Below are 11,502 nucleotides of genomic sequence, written 5' to 3' on the forward strand. Positions count from 1 at the left end.
CAAAGGATAATTATAATTATAAAATAATCGTATAATAAAAAGGGTAAAATATTTGGTTTAATTACCTTTTTTATTTGTTTATTATCTAATTTAACACCTAATCTTACTTATTTGTCTACTGTGAATAAAAAATAGATAAAATAAAATTAAACGTAAAGCATACTATATACTTGAAGCTTCCACGTATACTATAATAAGAAGCGGCAAGATTGAAACAGAGACTTAAAAAAATTAATGTTTAAATATGCCATATTCTGAGAGTTATATTAAAAATAAATTAATCGAAGGATTGAACGCTTCACACGTGGTACGTATTTTATAATTTTTATTATGTATGCATACATATCTTACGCATTTTTTACATTGCATTTATTCTAACCTGGAATTCTCTATCATAAACGTAGGTTGCTAAAAGTTGATTTTAAAACACATTTATTAATTGCTATCAAGAGTATATTTGGATATAAATTACTTGGAAAGATTATCGACACATATTGTTTAAAATGCAAGGGAATAAACAGATTATGTTAATTTCCCTATTTGCACTCCTCTTAAGATGGTGTGTTACGTACCATTCATATAGTGGTGAAGGAAAACCTCCACTGTTTGGAGATTATGAAGCTCAACGACATTGGCAAGAGATAACATTTAATTTACCTGTTGAAAATTGGTATATTAATACTACGGACAATGATTTACAATATTGGGGATTAGACTATCCTCCCTTAACGGCTTATCATAGTTTTATATTGGGCTATGTTGCCGATAAGATTAATTTTTCATATATTTCATTATACGAATCAAGAGGGTTTTCTTCTGAAAGTCATAAATATTTTATGAGACTTAGTGTTTTATTAGCAGATATTTTAGTTTATTTACCAGCAATAATTTATTTCGCATGTACTAATCAAATATCAAACGCAGAAACAAAAGAAACTAATATATTTGGTTTTGATAGAAAGGATATTGTTATTCTAATAATGCTAATTTATCCAGGCTTAATATTAATAGATCATGGTCACTTTCAATATAATTGTATATCGTTAGGACTATTTATTGGTGCCGTTGCAACCATGCTTCGAAATTCATTTATTTTTGGATCATTTTTATTTGTAGCTGCTCTAAATTATAAACAAATGGAACTTTATCATGCATTACCAATATTTTTGTACATTCTCGGCAAACATTTATCTCTAAGAAAAGAATTTTCATTATCCAATATAGGAATGCTATTGTGCATATCATTTATAGTAATTTTTACATTTATTATTATGTGGTTACCTTATATAAAGAATTTAGAAACTTTCGCTTCTGTTATGATCCGATTATTTCCAGTTGCCAGAGGTATATTTGAAGATAAAGTAGCCAATGTTTGGTGTGCAATCAATATTCTTTATAAATTACGTAATACCTTTACAAATATACAATTAGCTAAAATTTGTTTGGTAATAACAACAGTTGCAATTCTACCAAGTTGTATAAATATATATCTACATCCAGAAAAAGAGAAATTCATCATTTCCCTTATCAATTGCGCACTATCATTTTTCCTTTTTTCATTTCAAGTTCATGAAAAGTCAATTTTGCTCGTTGCAATTCCAGTTTTATTACATTTTCAAAATGATCCATTTCCATGTTTTTGGTTTCTAATTATTTCACATTTCAGCATGTTACCTTTATTTATGAAAGACAATTTATATTCAGCTTATTGGATAACTTTAATCTTTTTTATCCTTATTACACTTTGGGTATATCCTGATATACTTAATTATAACAAACTATTGGCTAATAAAACTCCAAAACCAAATGTACAGAAACGGATTAAAACAAAACTATTAAGAAACAATAAAAGTAAATCAGTTTTCACAAGAATGAAAAAGGATGTAATATATTACTACAAAAATAATTTTATTATTGTATTAAAGTATGATCTTTTGCTAAATATGTTATTCTACAGTTCAATTATAGGAATAATAATGTTATCTATTGTTAGTGGTTTTCTGGAACCTCCAAAAAAATATCCAGATCTATTTCCATTATTAGTTTCTGTATATTCTTGTGGACATTTTATTGTATTCTATGTATATTTCAATTATAAACAATTATGTGTATAAAAAAATATATAAATCTGAAATAAATCAATTGAATAACTTATTTGCGTTAGTACCATATTTCTTTATTAAGGAAAAAAAGGTTACAAGAAAGAATTATTTGAATACAGTCCTATTTATATATTAGATCTATTTATTTTATTACAATAACACAGATAATATCAATAGTATTTATCTACACTAACATTTGCTAGATTATTCTACCTTTTTGTAAATTACATAATCTTCTATATGGATCTGAACTTTGCTCTGTTACTGAATATTACTTTGCTAAATTACCATAACAGTAACATTACTTATACACATTCAGTGCATGTCAGTAGGAAAATAAATGCTGTCTTGGAAATACCTTTAGCGATTAAGGAACAAACATTAACATTATGTTTCAATAAAATATAAGTTTTCTTTTAAACTAAAGAAAGTAATTTTATTGTAGTTTGTGAAATAGCATTAGATATATTAAATGACTTTTACTGTGCTCTAATTGTTACAGGAAGTGATAGATCAGTCTGATGGTTGTGGTGCCAAATTTTCTGTAGTAGTTGTTTCTGATGCATTTGAAGGCAAACCATTACTTCAACGTCACAGGTATTACATTTCTGTATATTTCATGGGTTAAAATAGGATTCTACATTTGATACTTCATATAAATATTTCTTATTTGTAATTCAGGTTGGTAAATGCATTGTTAGAAGAGGAACTTAAAACAATTCATGCATTTTCTCAAAAAACATTAACTCCAGAACAGTGGGAGAAACAGAAAAGTTAATTCCTTGTGGTTTATATGTATTAAAACATTTTTTTCTTAACAACTAATTATACTATATGAAAACAGGTAAAAATTTATACCATCTTACATAAAACTTATGTTAATGTACTACCACATTAATTTTCAAAACAATTTTTTCTTTATTAGCAGTGAAATAGAACTCTTGAAAATAACCAAATATGATTCAGTTCAAAGTTTCTGCGCCTGGAAAAGTTATTCTTTATGGAGAACATGCTGTAGTATATGGAAGAACTGCTATTGCAGCGAGTTTAGGTTTACGTACAATTGCAGATTTTTCTGAATTGCCAGAAATAGAACAACTGATTAAAATATGTTTTCCTAAAGTAAATTTATTTATAAACGTACCTTTGCAACAAGTACAAGATTTTCTGTTGACTAACAAAAATTTAAAGTGCACGGAAAATTATGAAGAATTTTATAATAAAATAAAAGAGTTTGTTGGTGCCATTGGATATTTTCATGTAAAACAAAAATTAAGCTTGGAAGTTCTATTTTATCTTCTTATTTACATTATACAAAACAATGAACTTAATATAAAAGCATTTCAAATTCAGTTAAACACAGAATTGTCAATTAGTTCTGGTTTAGGTAGTTCTGCTTCATTCGCAGTTTGTATTGCTGCTTGTTTTTTGCATTGGTCACACCTACAAAAAAATATTTCTAAAACATTTGATATTTCTGATTTAGAGATTATTTCAAAATATGCTCTAAGCAGTGAAAGAATTATGCATGGTACTCCATCTGGAATAGATAATTCTATCTGTACATATGGATCCATTATAGAATATAAAAAGGATAATTATATAAAAACTATAGGCGTTACACAAATTATGAAAATTTTACTGGTGGATACAAGAGTTAGCAGAAGCACAAAAGCATTAGTAGAAAAATTAGCAGAACTAAAATACATGTATCCTGTTATTATCGATTTAATCATGGATTCAATAGATCATATAGCAATTACGGCAATTAAGGTTATACAAAAAATTAACAATCCTGCGAATACCGATAATGAAACACTATTTGAAGGATACAGACAATTAATGGTAAGTATGTTATTTAATTTTAAAATGTTATTACCAATTATAAAAAGTGGTTTATGTTTCCAATACCTGTAAATGTATTCAGATCTTCTTATTGAATATCGTTATTCCAGACGCTCATTAACATGAATCAAGGACTATTAACTACGTGTCAGGTATCACATCCATCTTTAGATAGAATTTGTGCAGAAGCACAAAATTATGCTTTAGCAGCAAAACTGACTGGTGCCGGCGGTGGCGGATATGCGTATATTTTATTATTACCAGACACTCAACCGGAAACAATTGCAAGCATTTCACGAAAATTAATTGCAGATGGATTTCCTGTCACATTAACAACTTTAGGAGGTGCAGGTGTACAAATTCATAAATAATAACAAGTAAATCAATTTTATCGTATTTTCAACAGTAATGCTTAAAAGAATATTTGTACCATTTTTCTGTTTTATGTAAATTTTATTATTATGTGAATACAAATAAATATTATATACTACGCCATTATGTTTATGCTGTTTCTTGGTTAATTGCACTAACTAATTATTGTATTCTTATGTTACAATCTTTCAAATTAATACGTTGCCAAGATATGTAACATGAAAATTATTGAATAATAATTTATCATTTTCAACAATTACACAACATTAGATGTATTTTGTTGCATTGGTCGTGAATTTTCTCTTAATCTAAGATGATCTGATTCAGATATTCTATCCTCCCTAAAATTTTCATCTGCGTTATATACAGGATTTGATAAATACAATCCTTCAGCTTCTTTTGCTTCTTCAATCCATTCGTTAATTTCAGTTGTATACATTTTTCGTTGTAGTACTTCTCGCGTTCGAGGACGCGATCCAATAAAAACAGTGGTACCCTATGACAAACTTTTTGTGAATATAAAGTAACAAAGAGTATCTTTTTGATGTTTGTATAAACTTACGCCGACTACAAGGGAAGGTCTCAATTTTTCTAAAATTTGAAAATCTTCTATTATACATTGCAATTCATCCCATCTCAGTTCCACTTCTTCGTGGAGCATTTTTTCCTCTGTGAAAAGATACATATATAAAATAATGATCAATTTATACTTGACTCTCCATTTACGCGGCACTCTTTTATATCGTAAATTAGGACACTATTTACGCGGTAGTTTTTATGTACAATCTGAATTCAGTAATATCGAATAAAATGTAATTGTAACGGATTTTCACATAAATCGAGGGTCAAGTGTATACCGATATCTTATAAAAATGATAAATATAATTACCATCACGTTTAGATGTCGATTTCTTATAATGTATTCTAAATCGGAATGCTTCTAAGAAGCTGGAGACCACAATTGTTAATACAATCATTGTTACCAAATAAAATATCATAAAATATATTCTTGTATACATGCCAACAGTAAACGCGTATGCATTCATTAATATGAACCAGTTATTAATAACTGTTAATTCAAAAAGTGTCATTCCACTGGCTATTAGATTGTCAAAAGTATTTAGATAATAATATCCCAATGTAGTACTTTCATTAACAGAGTACTTGTAAAAGTCTTCAACTGTTGTATTCCTATTAACATAGATATATTATGTAACATATAATATAAATTCGATGTATTTGTTATTATATTTACACTCACTTGCAACAATTCCGCATATTGTAGCCAGCGAATAGTTCCATTCCGATAATAGCAAAAAAGTAGTATAAAACGAGCATGACCACAGCAGTAGAAGACATTAAAGGAGTTAAAATAACAAGTGTGCCAAACACATCTCTGTATCTTTTTTTCATTTTAAATAATCTTAAAAGTCTAAGTGGTCTGAATAAAACAAAGAATGTGGCTGATGGGAAAAGACGTAAAATACAAGCAGCAATAAGTGTCATTACAGACGTGCTTAAATCAAAAAGATTCCATCCAGAGCTTAGGTACCATCTTGTACCAAGACCTAGTACTTTAATGAGTGCTTCAGCTACGAATACTGCAATAAAAAAGAATATTTTAATTATTGTATGTTTACGTATTTGCAAGAAGTGGTTCTTTGTACGTTTATATGAACAATGCATTTCATTAAAAGTATAATGTTTCATGAGTAAATTTTATAAAAGAAATTTCACGGTTTATCCTTTATACAGCAAAATTTCTGAAATGTAAAATAACATTTTCTTCTATTATACACTATTAATTAAGAGGACTGAAACATCTTTTTACTTACAAATATTAAGGTACATTAATAGCTAAATTAAATTTATAATTTAGAAATAAAAAATTTGTTTAAGTATTTAGAAGCAAGTTAATGGTGTATATGTGACATGTACCAGTGATCATAAAAAATTACATAAAACTTTTTAAGAGAATAGAAGTCTGTAAACTGAAGAATTTATAATTCTCGTATATACAACTTTTGAAATTATAAAACTTTTTAATTTTATTTAAAAGAAAATATTTTTCTAATATTTGGGATAGTAAAGATATTTTTACTTACTTCCTCCAAAAAGGAAGGTATCCCATGATGCTGCAAATAGATGTGCACTGTAAAGAATATCACCCCCTTGTAGAATTCTTATTATCATTGCTATGCCATTTGCAACGATTGTTATGTCTGAAAGTTATACATAATTCTCACTAAATACGGGAAGGTATATGTTAACACGTTCGTGGAAGTGAATGATATAGCATTCATTTTCATTGTGATGTAAAATGATATAAATTTAAATATTATAGTATTCATAAAACACATTATTATACATTTAATTCTATACAGCCTTAATTTAAAAAATTCAAAATTTAAATATCACAATTAATTTACAAATAAATCGCCTGTCTATTTTTGCAGCTCATTAAAATTTTTACTATTCGCGAACGTGTTAATTACATATCTTTTTACTTCGTGAACTTACACATCACAGTTTCAAAGTAGCTCCATCTGATAGCAGCATGAGCTCCATTGCAGAGGATTTGTAAGGGTTGAGATGCACCGTGATACCAAGGTACACTGGAATATTGTGGTTCCCACTGAAGTGTTATTGTGTCATAAATATTTAAAAATTCTTGAGAACTTAATACCCCAGTTCCAGAGGCATTTAGATGGCGAAAAATTAAAACAATGTCTCTTATACCTATAAATAATTTTGTATAAAACACAAAGTCTATTTTACTTAACATATTTTATAATATATTCATGTATACTTTTATTTGGAGCGTAGTATCGCATTAACCCTTCGAACTGACGAAATCGCATTTTATCAGGACTCTGTTTTGAGACTAATAACTTAAAGGCATGCTGGCATGCTTTTCTTTTATGCAAAAATAACTTTTTAAATTTATCTCTTTCGGCAGCTGTAAATGTTTCATTTACTACTGCCAACATTAAGTTCATCATCACATATAACATTGTTGACAAATAAGAGACAAAGTATATTGCATACCACTTATTTTTTGAATATGATGGCATCATTACATCTGGAAAACTAAACAGTGAAATCATTACTGAAAAAGAAATATTTTCATTATAAATATGCAATTATCTTCCATTGTGCTCATTTAAAGGTACTTACTTAGCAGTGGTGAGAAGAACAAAAAGACTTACAAAACTATCTTGCAGTGTACAAAAATATCTGTTCATTTCAGAAAACATATAATAACCCAATACTGTGTAAAGTGTAATGAAAAATAAAAGCAGACCTAACATATCCAATATAGGAGGTAACGTCTGAAGTATTTGTCTTATAAATCTTCGTACACCTCCAAAGCATTTTGTATCTATTAAAAAGATAGGCCTTAAAGCACGTGTTACTCGAAAGTGTGATGACTGTCTCACTAAAACTGTCATTGCTTCTAAAAACATTATAACCAATGTAATACACTGCAACAAAAATTTAATGTAATTTGATTGACCTAATTGTTAATGACTTATTATTTTATTATTATAAATTTTTAATGTATTACACTTCTCTGATAAATGAACACATTATACAGAGTAATAATTCATTAACTTCATGATCTTAATACTTTAATAAAGATAGTAAGATTAATAACATATTTTTTAAATTATATTAATTTAAATTTTTTATATACAGAATGTACCATTTGCACTTTAATTTGTATCATTAAAAATAATGAAAATATTTTTACTAATCATTAAACCGTTAATTAAGTTGTCTTATATGCAACACAGTGAAAGAAAACAAACATCTTAATTATCAGAGACTTATTTTGTTAAAAATGTAAACTGAAACAGTCTGTAGTTGCTGGCTTATCTTCTTGTTACTACTCTTATATACTTTGTATCAGTGCAATGGAAAAGAACCGTATACTATATGTTACTTTCACAGACAAAGAAATTGAAGTAAATTGCTATCCAACTGTACAATGAAGTTTATTTTGCTCCTTTGTTATCAAGAAATATAAAACACTTTATGAAAAATGAAGAAAAATGAAATCATATTTTTACCTTTAACATTGTTCTTTTATGCTTCAACATAGTTGCCCAGCCAATCCATCTTAATTTTAATGTTAATTCAATGCCTATAATCATTAAAGCAAAAAGTTCTATTGACCCATGTGCCCACACTGGTATCTAAAATAAAATACAGGAACTACAGAGATAATATAACAAAAGGAAACTATTGTTTCAGTGAATAACTTACTCTAAATAATGGTACAGCTGGATCTTCCACAAGAGCTAAAGCTAAAAGTATAAGTGAAGTTAACAAATCTAATCCATAGTACCAATTATTGTGAACTAGTAAATAAGCTGGTAAATCTTCAGGATGCCTTGGATGCGATTCAAATTTTTCATTGTTTCTACCTTCCTATAAAAACAATTTCATTGAAATAATTATTATGATATAAGTGCTATAGTAAGTTCTGTTAATAAATAACAATATAATAAGTATTGACACCTCTAAAAAAATTGCAGCCTTATGATAATTCATTTCCCAATACAAATCATGATCTGAAAGGGAATCGTGTAAAGGAAGTATAGCATTATTAGTCATGGTGTCTCTTTCTATTTCATCAGTATCAAATTGTTGTGGCAACTGATTGGTTTCGCTATTGCTTCCTGGTGAATTTATATGCTTCCCTGGGAAAGAATACGATAACATTGATCCATATTCTAAAATGAAAATAAAAAATAAAATAACTAAGCAATAAGATTGCATATGCATAGATTCCACAAAATATGATATATTGTGGAACCACCTAATTACAATATAAAATAACAAAAGAATGTATTTCATAAATAAAACAATTAGGTGTTATTGTAAAGTTCTAACAACAGTTTTTATATTATGTTAATACCTATATAATTATGCATATTCAAAAGAGAAATAAGAGATAATTACTTATAAAAACTTAATACTTAAGTCAATGTATGCTATATTTAACATAAACAAATAGATAATATGATAGATGTTCACTAATGCTCATGCTTTTAGTTATAAACTGTTAATTACCGAAAGAATGAATTTGATCCGTTTTAATCAAATACATTTAACTTACTTTGACATGATTGTTGGGAAATCTCTTGTTCAAAAGTTGTATTAGCATCATCGTTAAAACGTTGATAATTGTCTGAGTACTTAGAAGTTTTCGGGGAAGACATTTGAGACTGGTGTGTCACATGTCACATGCACTCAGCACGCAAACGTTTGTTAATGAATACTTATTTACACTAGTCGAACGGCTACGTAACGTCGTCACTGTTCAGAAACTGAACACCAACTGGATTAAATGAAAAAAATCGAGTCGTGATGCATGCATATTCTCCTATGACAGATATTACATATTATAATGTCATAATACTAAAATGATGTTATTCGATTCTCTCGTGTTTGACGTTTCAGTACTTGATACGCAAGCGCGTTTATACGAAGCGGATTTATCCACCTCACCGTCAGTGTCGCAAGGCTACGGTATTCGAGAGAATTTAATCATTTTCCCCTCCTTTCTTTGTGATGTAACAAACGCAACCAAGCGTTATCTATTGTTTAGTGGGCCATCATATTTCCAGGGGCTAAGTAGCCTATTCTTAAAGTTTCCAAAAAGTTCAAATTTTTAAATGTAAACCAATCCATTTTTTTATCTTTAAATGAAATGTCCTGCTGTTTTATACATGTATTTACGTACTTTACATCATTCTAAAGACCTTTGATAGATTCCTATTATATTATATTCTGAACTTTTGTAGCAGAACTCAATAGTAGTATTAAATACGTACTCTTTTCTTGTTGAGTATTATTTGGTTCTTCAAGAATGTTATCTTTTAAAGATTATTATGGGTTTTCCTATCTTTCTGTATTTCAATTTTATACGTCATTAAAATGTATTATTCCTTTATCATAGATGATTATAGTGTCGAAGTAACTTTCATGAAATTGTTTAAAAAATCAAAATGCTATATGAAAAATTGTCTGATACCATTGAGGCACAAAACTGTAAACTGTAAATTTAAAAAAAGTACAATTTTTAGTTTGTTTTGTACAAATTAATAGAATTCTGCATTCCTTCGTTGTTAATCGAAATTTAAACATGACGCCACTTGTGGATTACATATTTGTTATGTTAATCCTCAGACATGAAATGCTTAAGCAGCGACGCAGTAAACAAGGGCATGGCCGTTACGATCCGCAATGAAATGTTTATCGTACGCACATTTTAGGGAGGTATTGTATAGAAAATTTTATTTACACTTATCGTTGTATGTATTATATTTAGATATGTAACTGTATAAATAAATAAAAAGATAACTAAATGAACGAATAAATAAATAAGTTAATATGTAAACACTATTACAACTACTGCTTCCTTAAAATAACCTTGCTTTATTATTCCATGACTATATAAGATAGAATGAAGATTTATTCATCAAAGTAACAGAAAAATACAATATTTTCCGTTATTTTCTTGTAAAATTTTTCACAATTTTAACACGACATCAACTAATCTTAGAGATTACAACAAGATCGCAAAATAAAAGTTAAAATTATATAAATACTTAACAAATTTTTAAAACGGAGAACCAATTTTGTTGAATTTTAATAAAATTGTAGAATTCTCGGTATTACATTTAACGTGATAAGGCATAAACTTAAGAAAATATTGTGCATATTTATAAAATAGCGGTATTATTAGCTGAAAAGAAACCAATTTTATCTTGATGTAAACGCGATGATGTATTATATTTATACATTTTTTGTCTACGTTTTACTTTTATTTTCGTTTAATTTATATTACAATTTTAGGCATATGTTATATATTATAGTATGTATATACAAGTAAGTATATATGCTTTTCAATAGATGTGTATTAATGTATTTTACATATTTTCATTACATTAATTCAATATTGTTGTACTTAATCACTATTTTAATTTATGCAACTCTTAATACACGAACGTCTGTGTATACTTACGTATATGTACGTAAGTGTATACTTATATACCGCAAGTGTTGAGAAACAAAACAAATGTATATTTGCGATTATTGACAACGGTCGTTGATCCGAACTCTTAGCATCATCGGCAATAATTGTTATGTCGCGATTGTTTACTTTTTTAAT

The 11,502-nt window shown here is 27.9% G+C and overlaps 4 protein-coding genes across 5 annotated transcripts; 3 read left to right on the forward strand and 1 right to left on the reverse strand.

The window, feature by feature from the left end:
• Window positions 1-157: 157 nt before the first annotated feature.
• On the forward strand, window positions 158-2,932 carry LOC116425245 (bolA-like protein 2). Its single transcript, XM_031972694.2, has 3 exons — window positions 158-307; window positions 2,605-2,699; window positions 2,784-2,932. Exons 1-3 carry the CDS (start codon window positions 245-247, stop codon window positions 2,878-2,880), a joined length of 255 nt encoding a protein of 84 aa, XP_031828554.1. The 5' UTR covers window positions 158-244; the 3' UTR covers window positions 2,881-2,932.
• LOC116425243 (dolichyl pyrophosphate Man9GlcNAc2 alpha-1,3-glucosyltransferase) lies at window positions 160-2,862 on the forward strand. Its single transcript, XM_031972692.2, has 4 exons — window positions 160-307; window positions 405-2,532; window positions 2,605-2,699; window positions 2,784-2,862. Exon 2 carries the CDS (start codon window positions 504-506, stop codon window positions 2,112-2,114), a length of 1,611 nt encoding a protein of 536 aa, XP_031828552.1. The 5' UTR covers window positions 160-307; window positions 405-503; the 3' UTR covers window positions 2,115-2,532; window positions 2,605-2,699; window positions 2,784-2,862.
• Window positions 2,933-3,059: 127 nt separating the features above from the next.
• LOC116425244 (garnysstan) lies at window positions 3,060-4,442 on the forward strand. The gene is made up of 2 exons (XM_031972693.2): window positions 3,060-3,947; window positions 4,058-4,442. The coding sequence occupies exons 1-2, from the start codon at window positions 3,060-3,062 to the stop codon at window positions 4,316-4,318; spliced, it is 1,149 nt and encodes a 382-aa protein (XP_031828553.1). The 3' UTR covers window positions 4,319-4,442.
• A 112-nt stretch (window positions 4,443-4,554) lies between these two features.
• Tpcn1 (two pore segment channel 1) lies at window positions 4,555-9,865 on the reverse strand. 2 transcript variants are annotated; one of them, XM_031972690.2, is made up of 12 exons: window positions 9,445-9,865; window positions 8,844-9,025; window positions 8,589-8,753; window positions 8,393-8,518; window positions 7,497-7,804; window positions 7,129-7,409; window positions 6,840-7,058; window positions 6,425-6,541; window positions 5,581-5,920; window positions 5,209-5,510; window positions 4,882-4,988; window positions 4,555-4,815 (listed from the first exon to the last, which is right to left on the reverse strand). In XM_031972690.2, the coding sequence occupies exons 1-12, from the start codon at window positions 9,545-9,547 to the stop codon at window positions 4,576-4,578; spliced, it is 2,490 nt and encodes an 829-aa protein (XP_031828550.1). In that variant the 5' UTR covers window positions 9,548-9,865; the 3' UTR covers window positions 4,555-4,575. The 2 variants fall into 2 exon arrangements, with proteins under 2 accessions (XP_031828550.1, XP_031828549.1); XM_031972689.2 differs by having other exon boundaries at window positions 8,844-9,058.
• Between the last annotated feature and the right edge of the window lie 1,637 nt (window positions 9,866-11,502).

This window comes from Nomia melanderi, chromosome 4 (assembly GCF_051020985.1).
Source record: "Nomia melanderi isolate GNS246 chromosome 4, iyNomMela1, whole genome shotgun sequence".
Classification (NCBI taxonomy): domain Eukaryota; kingdom Metazoa; phylum Arthropoda; class Insecta; order Hymenoptera; family Halictidae; genus Nomia; species Nomia melanderi.

Excerpts from the sequence above, each read along its gene's own strand:
- LOC116425245 (XM_031972694.2), top strand. The coding sequence starts at position 245 with ATGCCATATTCTGAGAGTTATATTAAAAATAAATTAATCGAAGGATTG. Across the intron at positions 308-2,604 it reads GATTGAACGCTTCACACGTG|GAAGTGATAGATCAGTCTGA; the intron begins GTACGTATTTTA and ends TAATTGTTACAG. Across the intron at positions 2,700-2,783 it reads CCATTACTTCAACGTCACAG|GTTGGTAAATGCATTGTTAG; the intron begins GTATTACATTTC and ends TTTGTAATTCAG.
- Tpcn1 (XM_031972689.2), bottom strand. The coding sequence starts at position 9,547 with ATGTCTTCCCCGAAAACTTCTAAGTACTCAGACAATTATCAACGTTTT. Across the intron at positions 7,805-8,392 it reads ATAAAAGAACAATGTTAAAG|TGTATTACATTGGTTATAAT; the intron begins GTAAAAATATGA and ends TTTTTGTTGCAG. Across the intron at positions 5,511-5,580 it reads AATATGCGGAATTGTTGCAA|GAATACAACAGTTGAAGACT; the intron begins GTGAGTGTAAAT and ends CTATGTTAATAG.
- LOC116425243 (XM_031972692.2), top strand. The coding sequence starts at position 504 with ATGCAAGGGAATAAACAGATTATGTTAATTTCCCTATTTGCACTCCTC.
- LOC116425244 (XM_031972693.2), top strand. The coding sequence starts at position 3,060 with ATGATTCAGTTCAAAGTTTCTGCGCCTGGAAAAGTTATTCTTTATGGA. Across the intron at positions 3,948-4,057 it reads AAGGATACAGACAATTAATG|ACGCTCATTAACATGAATCA; the intron begins GTAAGTATGTTA and ends TCGTTATTCCAG.